The sequence below is a fragment of the Panthera onca genome, chromosome B3 (assembly GCF_046562875.1).
Source record: "Panthera onca isolate mPanOnc1 chromosome B3, mPanOnc1 haplotype 2, whole genome shotgun sequence".
NCBI classification, from domain to species: Eukaryota; Metazoa; Chordata; class Mammalia; order Carnivora; family Felidae; genus Panthera; species Panthera onca.
Genome location: NC_138344.1, coordinates 63,053,060 through 63,070,842, shown reverse-complemented (window position 1 = coordinate 63,070,842; position 17,783 = coordinate 63,053,060). Strand labels below are relative to the sequence as shown.

General features: G+C 38.0%; 1 protein-coding gene across 3 annotated transcripts in view; it reads right to left on the bottom strand.

Moving 5' to 3' along the window:
• The window catches only part of FSIP1 (fibrous sheath interacting protein 1), a 197,093-nt gene that overhangs the window by 171,519 nt on the left and 7,791 nt on the right, over window positions 1–17,783 (bottom strand). For all 3 annotated transcript variants that reach the window (XM_078448482.2, XM_078448480.2, XM_078448483.1), the window contains exons 3-5: window positions 13,014–13,197; window positions 8,659–8,813; window positions 7,213–7,306 (exon numbers count right to left, since the gene is read on the bottom strand). In XM_078448482.2, the coding sequence (XP_078304608.1) occupies window positions 7,213–7,306; window positions 8,659–8,813; window positions 13,014–13,197 (433 nt within the window). The remainder of the gene's footprint in view (window positions 1–7,212; window positions 7,307–8,658; window positions 8,814–13,013; window positions 13,198–17,783) is intronic.

Here is a 17,783-nt window from a genome sequence, read left to right as displayed (position 1 = left end):
CCTGGGTGGCTCAGTCGGTTAAGCTTCCAACTTTGGCTCAGGTCTTGATCTCATGGTTCATGAGTTTGAGCCCCATGCCGGGCTCCGTGCTGACAGCTCAGAGCCTGGAGCCTGCTTCGGATTCTGTGTCTCCCTCTCTCTGTGCACCTCCCCCACTCATATTCTGTCTCTCTCTCTCTCTCTCTCTCAAAAATAAATAAACATTAAAATTTTAAAAAGAAAAAAAATGACTGATTTAGCTAACTAAAAAAATATTCAGTTTGGGAGAGCAAGAAATACCACAAAACTAAAAATAAATTAGAAATAATGTTTTTTATATTTATGACTGTCAAATATTAGTATTCTTGATATGTAAAGGAGTCCTTCTAAACAATAAAAAGGAATACTTCATTTCATAAAAGAACAATTAATTCACAAAATGGCTAAAAGAATAAATACTCAACCTCCTTGATTATCACAGAGGTATAAATTGTGACTCCATTTTAAAAAAAGCTTTAAAACAACTATTAAACCCATTGTTATGGGTATACAAAAACAATTCTCAAATACAATATTTGATTTGTATTTGATACAATATTTGTCTAAATTGGTAAAACATTTTAATAAGTCAATATGAATAAAAATCTAGGGACACCTGGGTGGCTCCATTGGTTGAGCATCTGACTTCAGCTCGGGTCATGATCTCGCTGTCCGTGAGTTCAAGCCCTGCGTCGGGCTCTGGGCTGACAGCTCGGAGCCTGGAGCCTGTTTCAGATTCTGTGTCTCCCTCTCTCTTTGCCCCTTCCCCACTCATGCTCTCTCTCTCTCTCTCTCTCTCTCTCTGTCAAAAATAAATAAACATTAAAAAAATTAAAAATATTTTTATATATGGATACAATTTTTAAAAGGCCCAAGCCCTTTGACTAAGTGATTTCTCTTTGAAGATGTATTCATTTCCTGTAGCTATTGTCGCAGTTTAACACAAACTTGGTCACTTAAAACAACAGAAATTTATTCTCTCACAGCTCTAGAGGCCATTAGTCCAAAGTCAAGGTGTCGGTAGGGCCACACTCTCTCCAGGGGCCCTCAGTGAGATTTCATTCCTTGCCTCTCCCAGTGTCTGGTGGCTGCCATCATCACCTTGGCTGTAGGCCACACCACTCCAATCCCTGCCTCAATCTTCATGTGGCTTCTCTTCTGTGTACCTCTTCTCCCTCTGCCTCTCTCTTATGAGGATACCTATGATGGATACCTATGAGCTCATGTAGAGCTCTCTTCCATATTCCAGGATTATGTCCTCATCTTAAGATCCTTAACTTAATCACATCTGCAATGACCCTTTTTCCAAATAAGGTAACATTCACAGCTTCTAGGAATTTGACATGGATATCTCTTGGGAGGCATTTTTTCTTTTTCAACCTAGTTGTCAACCTAATTTTTCTTTTTTTTTTTTTTTTTTTTTGCTTTTGTCCTTTTTTTTTTTTTTTTTAAAGTTTTTTTTTTTTTCAACGTTTTTTTATTTATTTTTGGGACAGAGAGAGACAGAGCATGAACGGGGGAGGGGCAGAGAAAGAGGGAGACACAGAATCGGAAACAGGCTCCAGGCTCCGAGCCATCAGCCCAGAGCCTGACGCGGGGCTCGAACTCACGGACCGCGAGATCGTGACCTGGCTGAAGTCGGACGCTTAACCGACTGCGCCACCCAGGCGCCCCTCTTTTTTTTTTTTAAGAGAGAGTGTGAGAGTACTAGCAGGGGAGGGGGCAAAGGAAGAGAGAGAGAATCTTAAGCAGGCTCTAACTCAGCAAGAAGTGAGACTGGGGCTTGATCCCACAACCCTGGGATCATGACCTGAGCCAAAATCAAGAGGTGGACACTCAACCGACTGAGCCACCCAGGTTCCCCACAACCTAGCTTCTCAATTACCACAGAAGGTAACAAAGGAATAATTACTTAAGGATGTTATTGCAGCATTATGTATAACTGAAAAAAATTGAAAAAAAAGAAATAACCTAAATGTTTAATAGCAGAATTTTAGTTAAATAAATTATGGCACATCTATGTAGGGAATTAATATACAGTCATTAAAGATAATGCTGACACAGTATAAGGAATATAGTCAATGACATTGTAATAATGACGTATCAGATCAGATGGTAGCTATACTTGTGGTGAACTCAGAATAATGTAGGCAGCACCTGAGTGGCTCAGTTGGTTAAGTGTCCGACTTTTGATTTTGGCTCAGGTCATGATCTCGTGGTTAGTGAGATCAAGCCCTGTGTCAGACGCACATCATCTGAACAAAGCAACCTGGGATTCTCTCTCTCCCTCTCCCTCTGTCCCTCCCCTGCTCATTCTCTCTCTCTCTCTCTCTCAAAATAATCTTTAAAAAAATAATAATAATAACGTATAGACATGTTGAATCGCTATGTTGTACATCTGAAATGAATGTAACATTGTATCAACTATACTCAAAATTTATTTTTTATTTTTCTTAATGTTTATTTACTTATTTTGAGAGACAGAAAGCATGAGAAGGGGAGGGGCAGAGATAGAGGTAAAGAGAGAATCCCAATGAGGCCTCGTGCTGTCAGCACAGAGCCCAACACGGGTTTGGATCTCACTAACCATGACATCATGACCGGAGTTGAAATCAAGAATCAGACGCTCAACTGACTGAGCCACCCAGGCTCCCCGACTCAAATTTTTTTTTTAAATGCTGATGCAAATCATTCCAGTTATCTATTGTTACATGAAAAAAAATCACCCAAAATTTAGGGTCATACAGTAATAATTATTGCAGGCAAGATCAACTAACGGATACTAACATTAATGGACAACAGTTTGAGGAAAGATATTTGCATAAAGTATCTCGCCCATGATATTTATTAATTATAAAAGGAAAATTAGTAACTTTACAATAGAGAAACATGGCAGACACTACCTTAACCAAGTTTTCAAGGTTACTATCACCAGTAACATCAGAACTTAACCTTAGGTACCCTGAGCGTGACTGATCGAGAGCCCATAACTTCTGGGGTATTCTTGCCAAAAATGCATTAACTCTATCTAATCAAGGGAAAACATCAGACAAACTGAAACTGAAGGATATTTTAAAAAATAGCTGACCGGTACTCTCCAAATGCATCAAGACCATGAGAGACAGGGAAAGATCGAGGAACTATCACAAATTAGAATAACTAAGAAAGAGACTTAGAAAGAGAGAGACTAAGAAAGAAAAGAGACTAAGAAGAGACTAAGAAAACAGACAACCAAGTGCAAAAGGGGATCCTGGGTTGGATGCTAGAAAATAAAAAGGAAAAACCGGTGAAATTTTAAGAGGGTCTGTAGTTTAATAGAATTATACGAATGTTAACTTCTTAATGTTGATCACTGTAAAGTCAACCCTTGAACAACATGGGGGTGAGGGGTGTCAAATCCCCATGTAGTTGAAAATCCATGCATAACTTTTGACTTCCCAAAGACTCTACTAATGGCCTACTGAGGTTTTTTTGTTTGTTTAAATATTTATTTATTTTTGAGAGAGAGAGAGACAGAGCATAAGCAGAGAGACACAAGAAGACACAGAATCTGAAGCAGGCTCCAGGCTCTGAGCCATTAGCACAGAGCCCAATGTGGGGCTTGAACTCACGAGCCATGAGATCATGACCTGAACCAAAGTCGGACACTTAACAGTCTGAGCCACCCAGGCGCCCCATAATGGCCTACTGTTAACCAGAAGCCTTACCAATAAAGTAAACAGTCGATTAACATACACTTTGTATGTTAAACGTATTATATCTTGTATTCTTAAATAGAGTAAGCTAGAGAAAAGAAAATGTTATTAAGAAAATCGTAAGAGGGGCGCCTGGGTGGCTCAGTCGGTTAAGTAACCAACTTCAGCTCAGGTCATGATCTCACGGTTCATGGGTTCCAGTCCCGCATTGGGCTCTGTGCTGACAACTCAGAGCCTGAAGCCTGCTTTGAACTCTGTTTCTCCCTCTCTCTCTGCCCCTCTCCTGCTCACACCCTGTGTCCCACCCTCTCTCTCAAAAATAGACATTAAAAGCACGGTTTTTAAAGAAAAGAAAATTATAAGAGACAATGCATTTATAGTACTGTGCTGTAAAGAGTCCACATATAAATGGACCCATGAAGTTCAAACCCATGTTTCTCAAAGGCCAACTGTACTATGGTTACACAAGATACTAACATCAGGGGAGGCTGGGTAAAGAGCAAACAGGAACTCTATGTACTATTTTGAAATTTTTCTGTAAGTTTAACATTATTCCACAACAAAAAGTGAAAAGAAAAAGAAAAAAACAAAAACAAAAAAACTTAGTGGCACAAAACAGTGACCATTTTATTATGCTTATGATTCTGTGGGTCAGTAATATGAGGGACACACCAGGAATGATATGCCCCTGCTCCACCATGAAGGAGGCCTCAGCTGGGGGGCTGCACTGGGCTGGAGATGTCTGTGGCAGCTCACCTGAGACCGTGTGTCTGGCTTTGGCTATCCTCTACATGACATTTGTTAGGAATGCAATGGCCAAGGTGGCTCCTTCTTTCACATCTCTGGTGCCGGCACTGAGATGCTGACCAGTCAGTGTATTAGTTTCCATGGGCCGCTGTAACAAGTAACTGTGGAATGGATGGCTGAAAACAATAGCAATTTATTCTCTCCCAGTTCTAGAAGCTAGACATCTGGAATGATGATGTCCGCGAGGCCGTGCCCCTCTGAAATCTCTAGGGAAGAATCCTTCCTTGCTTCTTCCCAGCTTCTGGTGGCTCCCAACGACCCCTGCCATTCCTTGGCTTGTAACTACGTTATTCTAAGCTCTGCCTTTATCTTCACATCACCTTCCTCTTAACCACGTCATTGTGTCTCTGTGTCTTCTTTTCTTACAAGAACACCAAACTTCAGCTTTAGGGCCCACCTAATCCAGTAAGATCTCATCTTAACTAATCACATCTGTAAAGATTCTATTTCCTTTTGTTTGTTTGTTTATCTATTTATTTTTGAGAGACAGAGAGAGAGAGAGAGAGCGAGCACGAGTGGGGGAGGGGCAGAGAGAGAGAGAATCCCAAGCAGGCTCCTGTCAGCGCAGAGCCTGACATGGGGCTCAATCTCAGGAACCATGAGATCATGACCTAAGCTGAAATTAAGAGTCAGATGCTTAACCAACTGAGCCACCCAGGCACCCCTGCAAAGATTCTATTTCTAAATAAGGTCACATACTGAGGCTCCAGGTAGACGTGACTTCTGGTGGAACACTACTGAACTCACTGTAGGTCAGAACTGGCCAGTATCACATCCTCTGGGTAGCCTTCATATGGCTTGTTTGGACTTTCTCACAGCATGGCAGCTTCAGGGTAGTCTGACTCCTTACAGGATGGCTGGCTTTCCTCTGAGTGGGCCTTCTAAAAAGAGAAGCCGAAACTGCCAGTCCTTTAACGGCAAGGGCTGGAACCGGTGGTGTAGGATTACTTCTGCTGTAATCTATCAGTCAACGTAGTCCTAGCCAGCCCAGACTGAAAATACAGGAAGAAAGAGACCCCATCCCTATCAAGGACTGGAATGAACATCATAGAAGGAAGGAACTATGGCAAACATCTTGGAAACAAACTATCACACCGTTCTGTCCTTACTGACAGCTAAGGGTGCCCATGAGATAAAAATTAGTAGGAAACAGATTACAAAACACCATTATATAATTTGATCTCATTTTTATTTTTAAAATATATATAGATATCTGCATGGAAAATGTCTCAAAAGATAAAGAGTAAACAAAAATATTAATAATGATTATCTCTGCAAGTTAAGAATTAAGGTGATTTTTTTTCTTCCAGTTTATCAATATTTTCTAATACAGATTATGCATGTATTATTTCTATAACCAAATAGAAGAAGTAGAAAGTAAATGATCTATTATTTTAATAGGCAAATCATTTTGGGTTTTTTTTTTTTAATGCCTTTTATTTTTGAGAGAGAGAGCATGAGTTGGGGAGGGAATGAGAGGGGAAACAGAGGATCCAAAGCAGGCTCTGTGCTGACAGCAGTGAGCCCCATGTGGGGCTCGAACTCATGAACCTTCCTGAGCCAAAGTCAGACACTCAATCAACTGAGTCACCCAGGTGCCCTTAGTTTTTGGTGTTTCAATTAGGATATATAAATGGTAAATTTCAACAAAGCCAATCTAGATATACATCTGTCTAGGAGAAACTCAGATTCATTTTTTTTTTTTTAAGTCCTTAGTCATAGAAAGGACAACCCAGATAGGGCACCCACTTCCTGGACAGAAACATTTGGTGCATTCTAAATCCAAATCCCCTGGGCCCAAGCAGCTTTTGAGCTCTCACCACTGGATCCAGAAAGAAACAAACCTCAAGGAATTTCATTCACATCAAAACTCATGCTAACCAGCAGCAATAGTCTGAGTCAGGTTGTTGAGGCTCTGCAATGTTAGACACTCACTTTGCAAAAGACAAATGGATCCCAGGAGTCTCAGAGAAATCAGGGGCCCCTGCTTAGAGTCAGTTTCACCCCCCAACAGTATTGGATAACCACTTACGTGATGCACGCTAAAGGATTTCCAAAGCGTCCTGCCAAAAACCTAGCAACCACTTCCCAATCCCCCAAATTTTCACCACTGTATAAGGAAGTTAAAGGCTACATGACTCTATCACACTTCTTTGGGTGAAGAAGGAGGAAGAGAAGATAAAGGAGGAGGAGAAGGAGGAGGAGGAAAGGAAGAATGATAAATATACATACACACAGATGGCAAATTAGAAACATGCATAATGATTTGGCTGGTCTCAAAAACAAGACTGGAAGAGAACAGGAAATAGGACGGATTTTTATGAAAGGGATGTCAGAAGCCTGAGTGACACATCGTGGGAGGATTCTAGGCAGTTAGGAGACTGCATAGACTGGGTGTCTAGAGGCCTCTTAGAGGCACAGGAAGTAAAGGCAAAGACATATTGTGTCTATTTCCCAATTTTTCACTGCCCTGTCCCCCTCACTCTTGAACAGGTACAAACCCGAGAAGCCTCTGAAACTTACCGATGCTCAGGAAAGTTCCATATAATCCTACCTAATGTGATCATTTCCCATAGAGAAGAGTTAAACTCACAAAGAAAAAGAAAGAATAACTTAACTGGGATTTTTACTTTAATTCAAATATTCTATGACTCTGAGATTTAAAAAAAAAAAAAAGGTAAATTTTACTCACCGACAGTTTCTTCTGATGCAGCAGTCAAAGCTAGAAACTTTTTTGTATTTTCCATCTCCTCATTACTTTGCAAAGCTTCACTAGTTTTTGCAGACTAATAAAAGAGAAACAAGGAAAAGAAGGCAACTACGCTTTTCGATATTTTGCACAGTTTCAACATGGATTACAAATTGTGTCATTTGTAATTCCACAACTGACCTGAACAAAAAGGGACAGGTCATTTTTATCTCTTTAAATAGGAAATCTATTAATATCTCTGTTCGCACAAATTCTAGCAATGAATAGTCCCAAACAGAGTTGTAATATATGTCTATCATTATATAATCATTATCTCACTTAAATCTTCTTCAGCTTCTGTTTAATATTTCCATAACTAATGAGTAGCCTAAAGGTCCATCATTAAATTATAGTTTCAGACATTTCAGGATTGATACTATATTTTATTATGGGTCCAATTATTATTCCTGTTTCCAAACAAGTAAAACTTTGCTTTGAGATTCAACAGGAATAAGTGATAGGCTAACTTTTTATGACAAATTTATACAAATCGTTTCTCTAGTTTAAATCACTGCATTGTGTATGGTGCTTTCTACTCCATGGTCTTCCTGGGCATCTTGTAAAAATGTATTCTTCGTCACTTCATTATTAATGCAGAGCATCATCTAGGAAATGTCCTTGAAGTCAGTCGACTGAGGAAGGAAGAATTTATCACAAACAACTCATCTGTTATTACAGTGCTCCTTACCTAAAAGTGCTCTCCTTTACGGGATGAAGTTCAAATATGAACCAATGGCTAAACGTCAAGTCAGAGCAAATATATGGTCAACTTCCACCCCTCAATACTACAGAGAATAAAGGTCCAAGAAGGCCAAGGAAAGTTAATCGAGCACTAGAGATGTACTGAGAAAGAAGCAAATAGAGCATGGTCACAGACCACAAGCACTTTACAGCTTCTAAGAGATCTTGACCAGCATGTGAAACAGTGAACACCCCACTTCTTGGTCACAAAGGTTTACTTAAAAAATAATGGCAACCAGGGGATTAAATTTGTGTATATTTATGTGTTTATCTCCAAACTATAAGCTTGCTGAAGAAGCAGCAAACAGACTTGATGAAAGTAGGGACCACACCACTTTCTGCTCCAGAAACAGAGGAACCCCAGCCTGACACTGGTAAGAGAGGTCTGCTGTGCTGCCCATGGAAAACAAACATGGCAGTGTGGTGCCTGAAATCTGGAATTCTGCAAAGTTACCTTGTCTAGTTCCAGAAAACGATCTCCCTCACCTCCCCCCCACATACACACATACATATACACACCACCATCCTACTTCTACAAAATAAATCAATAAAGGCAGACCACATTAATACTACCACAGTCCATGCTTTTCTTACTCATCTTAGAGGAAATTATTTCTTCCACATCAGCAATGGTGAGACAACTCTTACCTTAAGTTCTTCCCACAGCTTTATTCTCAGGTCTAGACCTTGCTTCTTAATTTCTTTTTCTCTGTATTGTTTCTTCACCAATATTTTATCAAGCCTCTTCATCTTCTGAATAGCATCTTGAAGTTGAGAATCTAATTCTTTTAATTCAGGTTCATCTATATTGTGTTGAAAGTAGGAATGAGCTTGAAGTTTAGTACAACCAGAAAGTTTCGTTTTGTTTTTACTGTTTGTTCTTTCATTCAACAAATGTTTACGGCTGGTGAGAATAAATGACATATTTTACAAGGTGCTTTCACACATATTTTTTCATATGATTATCGAACAACCTATGAAATATAATTATCTAACAACCCGGTTTTACAGCTGAAATAACTGTCTTTTCTTTTTTTTCCTTTTTGAAAATTTTTTTGAGTATAGTTGACACACAATGCTACAGTTTCAGGTGTATAACACAGTGATTCAACAACTCTGTAACAGGCTATGCTCACCACAAGTATAACTACCGTCTGTCACCATACAATGCTGTTACAGTGTCATTGACTATACTCCATATGCTGTGCCCTTTATCCCCATGACTTAATAATTTCATAATTGGAAGCCTGTATCTCCCACTCTCCTTCACCCATTTTGCCCATTCCCTAACCCCCTGTTTCTGACAACCATCACTTTGTTCTCTGTATTTACAGGTCTCATTCTGCTTTTTTGTTTGTTTATTCATTTTTGGTTTTGGGGATTGCACATATAAGTGAAATCATATGGTATTTGTCTTTCTCAGTCTGACTTGTTTCAATTAGCATAATACCCTCCAGGTCCATCCATATTGTCACAAATGATAAGATCTCATCATTTTATGGCTGCCTTATGTTCCTCTCTGTGTGTGTGTGTGTGTGTGTGTGTGAGAGAGAGAGAGAGAGAGAGAGAGAATGTATACAACATCTTCTTTATCCATTTATCTATTGATGGACACTTGAGTTGCTTCCATATCTTGGCTATTGTAAATAACACTACAATAAATATAGGGGTGTGTATATCTTTTCAAATTAACATTTTCATTTTCTTTGGGTAAATACCCAGTACTAGAATTCCCGGATCATATGGTATTTCTATTTTTAATTTTCTAAAAAAATCCTCCATACTGTTTTCTACAGTAGCTGTACCAATTTATTTTCCCACCAACAGTACACAAGGGTTCCTTTTTCTCCACATCCCCGCCAACACTTGGAAATAACTCTCTTCTTTCAAACAGCTAATAAATTATGGTATTGAACTCATAGGTGGGTCTTATCTCATTTTCAATCCCAAAATATTTCTCCTTCATTCTGGTATACCTTCTCTATTCATAAGTAAGGAATAAGGAATAAGACAAAGACCCTATCCTAAAACTGCTTCAGACTAAAAGAGAAGGCATGTAGCTATTTGTGAAATTGATGCAGTAAAATGTAACATGTCAAGAAATGAAATGATTCCAACACAGAAAAACAAATTCAGAAAAGTACTCTATGTAACTAGACAGCTTTTATCTATGCCCCTCCCATTTGTTCTATTTTTTTTTTTTTTTTTTTGAAGTACCTAAAAATGGATAATTGGTAGTAACTTATTTAAAGCTAAGGGCTCTTTAGAACTTTCTTCACTCAAGTTTTAACTTATGATTAATGATAATGTTAATAGCAGCTAACATTTATAGAATTATCTGATATGCTCAGTGTTACGGGCTTTATTTACAGGCATTGTGTCATTTAATCCTCATCATAATCCTGTCAGGTAGTATAGTTATTGTCCCATTTTACAAATTAGTAAACTGAGAATAATTTGTAACTGAGTTACATACACGTCCAAGATGATATAAGTAGTAAATGGCAGGGCCAGTTTCCACCCAGATCTGTCTGATTTGAGAGTCAAAACTCTTCACCACCAGGTAATATGTCCTCTGTGAAGTCTGATGAAAGATGTTAATCTGGCAATGAGCATAAATGCTCAAATACTGAAGTCTCAGCCACTCCAGTTAACGAGTGGCATATTATGCTAAGAAAGACCAAATTTTGCAACTTTTTAAAATCCAAAGAGTCCAGTGTGTTTCCCTATAACGTACATCACTTCCTCTTCAAGGAAAAGGGGATATTTTCAGAAGGGAACTAGCTTATCCAAAAAGAATACTGATCCTATCGCTTCTCGGCCTTTTGGCTAAGATCAAGTGCAAAAAGAATACTGATCTTATTGATAAGGAGGCTCTAGAGATCTTGTTGCTTACATATTTCAAATGCAACAGCCTTTAGTTATAATTCCCAAATGCCAACCTTGCACTCCATATACAGAGGTGGTCTATACAGCAGACATCTGGAAGTAACTCATGCAGTTCCAAAACAGTATAAATAAGTTCAGTGTAAACTGGGCCAATAGCTAATCGCAACTATAATGCCTCATTTCCTGATAACTATAATCCTGAGTCACCAGGCCCAATTTTGAGAGCAAAACTCATCCTAAATATACTCTTAAGTCACCATTTCTCAAAGTTTATGACCTCAGCTTCCCTTTACAACCTTAAACATTATTGAGAACCCAAAGTAGCTTTTATGTTATATCTATTGATAATTACCATATCGGAAATCAAAACTGAAAAATATATATTTATTTATTCATTTAAAAATAATAAACATGTTATTAGTAATTACATGCTAACATAAATATAACATTTTTTATGACAAATAAGTATAGATTCCAAAAAAATTAAGAAGGGCATTGTTTTAAATTTTTAATATCTAGCTGAACAGAAAACAGTTGGATTCTTATATCTGCTTGTATAATCTATTGCAATCTCTTGTTTCAGTTAGAATGTATGAAGAAAATCAGGCCTCATACAAATATGTATTTGGAAAGGGGAGGAGAAATTTAATAATCTTCTCAGATAATTGTGGATATTCTTCTTTGATACTACATAAAAACTCGACAAGGGGTAGTTTCTTAAAGAGTGGTTGTAATGTGAAATCCGTAACTCTATCAGTGAGCTTTTTGTATTTATTCCATTAAAATCCATGCATCTATCATTTGTGCTGAATCGATCTTTTACCCTTCATTGGTCATTTGGAAAATAGTGGTTCACTGACTTACGCAGACCTTCAAAATGTTAACACGTTTCAGGATACAGTATTTTTAAAAAACCACATTTGTTCATACTGCCATCAAATTTTATCGGAGAAGTCTAAGTCTTGGAAAGCTGTCAATCTCACAGTGGCATACACAAGTTTTCCAAAATTCTAATTTTCACTTGAAAGTCCAAATTTTATCACTGACGAAAGATACTGTCAATTATCTTCCTTGAAATGACACGCTCACTTCATCTTCAAAAAAAAAAAAATGACTTCCAAATACCCAAGTCTGAATGATACTAGTTGGTCCGTCAGTCATTCTTTCACATAAGAATGATGCTCCGTTAAAAAGCGGCCAGTTCGGTTCTCGACTTAAACTATCATACGAGTACTGTTCCTCAACACAAACTTCCCATTTTGGTGTAGAGCAGAGTTGCTATATACATACCTCCCATTTTACCTCACAGGCAATTAAACAGATGTGTATTTCAAGTCCAGGTTTCAGAGATTAACGATTTCTACTGCTCCACCAAAGATGTTCTTGAGTGACACAGGCTATTTCTTTTCCCTCCCAGGGGCTGGTCACAAAGAACACAATGACCGACTAGTACAATGTGATACACTGCCTGGATTCGTGCTAACACAGGAGCAATTTTACTCACCGTCGCTTTTGTGCCATCACCGCAAATGTCCGTGTAGTGGGCGGAAAGGCAGGTATCATTATTTCAGTATTACGATGAATTATATTACTGATATATCAATATTATGACGAAAGAAGTTTTTACTTTGCAAAATTCCTAGAAGGGGCTCAGCAATCCCCCAGGGCTCTGCACACCACATTTGGAGACATGCTCTCCACTCTGACCAGTATTAATTTAATAACCAGGGTGGGAAAAAAGGAGTCTTTTAAAATCCAAAAGTTACTAAGATCAAATGGGATTATCCTGAAAAAGGCATTTAGAAATTACGGGATACATTTTATTGTATCATTGAGACATCAAAAATATCAATAAATCCTGTCATAAGTGGCAGAAATACTTCCTACTTAACGTGAAATGACCCACAGTAACAATTTCATTAAATGAAAATTTTATTATTTTTCTACGTGTTTTTAAAGACTCAGTACTATTCTAAACAAAAGCTGGTGCTCACAAAGGTATACCTCTTTTTTTCACTAGTATTTCTTTAGCTGATAAAAAACAGATGTAACTCTAATATTTTAACTATAATGTCTGTAATTATCATTAGCCTATCACCTGGTGAGTATCCTACCTGCACATCCAGGGATTATCTGATGTTGAACCAAGTTCAGATCTTCATCTGACCCTTCTTCAGCCAATTTTGTTTTCTCAGAATCATTTTCTCCTTTATCATCACTATTGTTTCCATTTTCCTCTGCATTACTCCTCTCAGAGTGGCCCTTTATACCAGAGTTCAACTTGATTGCAGTATCAACCTAAACATTATTTCCAAAGAAATAATTTTCATAAATAGGTAAGGTTTTAAAACCTTAACATTTGTAGACTATTTTGACACTAACGTAAATACATGTGAGGACATACACACATACATACGCTAGTGTTAAGCTATTCTAGAAATAGAACTTTTAATTAACTGTAAGTTAATTACGCAAATATAATAACATTTGCACCAAAAAGACATGCCCCATTCTCCGGCAAATTCCAGCGATAATGGAGGAGGGTCAGGAATCCGTCCCAGAACCCCTCTCGGCCAGCTCTGGACATGAGGCATGATGGTCCCTGCTTCTGGAGCTTACACTCAGATGGAAAGTCAAAGGTCTAGAGCTGCGCTCCCCTACAATGACCACCAGCCACATGTGGCTATTGAAGAGTTGGAAAGCAAAGAGTCTGAATCGAGATGTGTTTCTAATGATATTCTTCAAGTCAGAACCATGTGCTTTGGTAATTATTTTTATGCTATTCACAATTTTTCTGTCATTTTGGTTTCTCTTTCCATTTCAGCAATGCTCATTTTGAAAACACCAGTTTGGCACAGCTGTGTTTTCCTGAGAGAGAGCAAGAAAAGACATTCACGGCTGCATCAGGAAAAAGCAGGGATCGTAGTGCCCTGACAGCCATGAGCAGCAGTGAGAGTTACATTAGAAGTGAACATAGTCCAAGAGAGAGGCAAAACCTCAGAGAGATTCAGCCCTCTGGAAGGAATGCATTTCCCCTCCCAATGGAGGAAACCTCTGCTCCAGGCCATCAGGGCTCAGCCCTTGGAAGGTGGTCAACTCTCGGCCACTGGAATCTGTGTCCCCTTCTGAATCTTCAGGGCAGAAGGTGGATCGTGTGGAGAATTAAACTGCCAGGGATACAAGACTGCACGCGAGCATCTCTGTTTACCTAGACTAGGACATAAGTCCCAGCGGAACTGAGCTGAGTCAGTGGTATAATGATCAGAGGCAACATTTACTGAGGAATTCCTACTGGCCAGGGCCTGTGCTAAGTACTTTATACACACGGCCTCATTCACTCCTCAATGACACTATGGTATAAGCATTACTAGATCCAGCATAGAATGAAACTAGCTGAGGCCCAATTTATAAATAAGCAAAACAATGCCTCCTCTATGTGATCTGGGAGGTGTTAAAGAGGGTTCCCTGTTCAAAAACATACTCTGTGAAAGGCCAGGTTAAAGCCTTAAATTCCATAATAACCAGTAAATCCTTAAGGCTATATAGTTCTGTGAAAATCTTGAAATTGTTAGAAGAGATCACATGAGCCCTGATGCTTATTTATATCTTGGCATAAATGAACTTGGCTGACTTTTCCCTGAGAATGGTTCTTATATAGGGAAATATAGAATATATAACACATAACTAGATATTAGCAATATACTTGGATGGCACACTTCAGGACACAAAAAGACTCTCACATATATCATCCCACATGATTCTCTTAGAATGAGCAGGAAGCAATGAAGTAAAAAGACAAAACTGGAGAACAAATGGCAATCTTGGCCCATTTTACAATTTTACCCAAATTCCCCCACTTCATTAGCACCAACCATCTTTAGTTTATTTGAAAATAAACTAAAAAGAGCTTCCGGAAATTAAAAAGATATCATTAAATTTAAAAATTCAGTGGATCAAAGAGCAGATGTGACACAGCGTAAGAAAGGATTCAAAAAATTTTAAATATATGTTAGAAATTCCCCCAGGATGAAGCACAGCAAAATAAATGAATAGAAAATATTTAAAAAAAAAAAAGATGAGAGACATAAAGATAGAAGGGAAAGTTTCAAACAGACACTTAATGTGACTTTCAGGATGATGAAATAGAAAAAACAGTGGGCAATACTAGAAACTTTTGAAAAAAACAATGGTTGAATATTTTTCAAAATAAACAGAACACACAAATCCTCAGAGTGAAGAAGGACTAGTCTCCAGAAGTATAAAATAAACAAATCCATACACCGGTGAGTAATAGTAGATACTGAACACAAAGAGAAAAAAAAAAATTAAAGCAACTAGAGAAAAGTATCTAAATGAGACAGCCCACAGTGTAATGAATATCGGATTTCCAAAAGCCTTCTCACTGACAACAAGAGAGGCCAAAATCACCTAAATGTAAAGCATAAAACTATAACACTTTCAGAAGAAAACATAGGAAAAAAATTTCTGGAACCGTGGGTTAGACAAAGAGTTCTTGGATACAACCAAAAAACAAAAACAAAAACAAACAAAAACAAAAAACGAGTCTCAAAACAATGTTGACAAAGTGCACTTAACAACATTTAAAATGTTTGCTTTTCAAAACACATGGTTAAAAGAACGAAAAGTCAAGCTACAGACGAGGAAAAAATATTTGCAAATCACGTATCTAAGAAAAGACTCTATCTCAAATATGTAAAGAACTCTCAAAAGTTAACAATAAGAAAGACAAGTCTAAAAGGCAAAAAAATAAAAAATACAATACCTTTTCCAAAAAAGATACGTGGGTTACAAATAAGCACCTGAAAGCTCATTTATCATTATTAGTCACCAGGAAGATGGGAGTTAAAACCACAATGAGATACTACCATATGCCTATTAGAATAGCTTTTTTAAAAAACTAACAATATCAACTTCTGTGAAGATCCAGAGCAGCTGGAATGCTCCTATATTTCTCATGGGAATAGAAAACAATTTTGCAATTTCTTATAGTGAAACATATACCTACCATACAACCCAGAAATCCAACACCCAGGCATTTACCCAAGAGAAATAAAAACCTACTCTCCCATAGGAAAAAAAAAAAAAATTCAGATACACCTGGATGGTTCAGTTGGTTAGACGTCCGACTTCAGCACAGGTCATGATCTCATGGTTCCTGAGTTTGAGGCCAGTGTGGGGCTCTGTGCTGACAACTCAGAGCCTGGAGCCTGCTTCGAATTCTGTGTCTCCCTCCCTCGCTGCCCCTCCCCCATTGTCTCTCTCTCTCTCTCTCTCTCTCTCTCTCTCTCTCTCTCTCTCAAAAATAAATAAACATTTAAAAAGTTTTTAAATAAAAAAAATTCAGTATACAAATATTAATAGCAGCTTTATTCATAATCACCAGAACCTGAAAACAACCCAAATGTTGCTCAACATGTGAATGTGTAAACCAACTGTGGTATATCCACACAATGGAACACTAATCGTCAATAAAAAAGGAGTGAACAATTGATATATGTAACAATAGAGGAGTCTCAAATGCATTGTGCCAATAAACAAAAGCCAGACTCAAAAGCTGCATACTTTTTAATTCCATTCATATGATTTTCTGGAAAAGGAAAAACAATAGGTATAAAGAACAGATCTGGGGTTTCCAAGATTAAGAGTAAGGGAGATTGAGTAGAGGCAAAGAGGTAGGTAGCATGAAGGAATTTTTGAGGGGTGATGGAACTGTCCTATATCTTGATTGTGATGGTATCACTCTACACATTTGCCAAACTCAGAACTATACACTGAAAAAGAATAAATTTTACAGTGTATAAAAATTTTAAATTAGAAACAAAAGTCAATGAGATACAATGTTAATAGTTAAGATTTAATATTGCAAAGTCACAAACTGTCTCCAAATTCATCTATAAATTCAAAGTAATTTCAGTCAAAAGTCCAAGAGTAATTTTTGCAAGGCCTGAAAAAACAATCTAAAATACAAAAAGAACAAAAAGGACAAGAATAGCTAAGACAGTTCTAGAAAAGAATAAGATGGAGAGACCCATCCTACCAGATATCAAGAAATATTACACAACTAACAAGCGTTAACCCACAATAATGATGCAGGATTAGATGAAACAAAACAGAGAGCTCAGCTAGAAATGGTATTTTAACAAGCCACCTGTGGTTCTGGATGCACGTTAGAATCATCCAGTTTGACATATCTGCACAAGATTTAGACTGCAGACGTGAGGGAGAAGCCATCTTCCCAAGCTCCTGATAGGAAGGTGGCAAGAAATCTCAAAGGCTGTCATCTCTGTATGTCCAGTCACCAGTTTTGTGGTTCTGAGGGACTTGTGGCAGCATCAGAGGCAGAAGCTTTCTGATCTCTGGATTTCAGCCATGGAGGTGTGACCTAGGAACTAACAATCCAAGAGAAGTTTCCTCCCATGATTCCCTTTCCCGCTGGCCCTCCACTGATGCTGGCCTTCCACTGATTTTGAGAAACTGAATTTCTATTATTTAATCCCTGTCTGCTGGAAATGCCTAGAGTGGTCTCTAGTTCCTGCACTAAATCATAACAAATGCTTTAAGAGTTTCGTAAGGTAGAGTCTGGTCCATAAATCAAAAGAATGAATGAGTGGGGATTCATGAGCCTGCAAAGATTTTTTTTACCATAAGGTTTCAAATTTTTGTTTACCACAAGCTTAAAACTAGTACCACATTGCAGATGAAAAAACTGATTCTTAAAAAAAAAACATCAAGTTTAGATATTTTAAGAAAAGAAAAATAGACCACTAAAGAAAAGGAAAGGAAATCATGGCCAGGTAAGGTACCGACTAAATATACATTACATGGTCTTTAACCCGAACTATACTTTTTAAATCACTGAAACT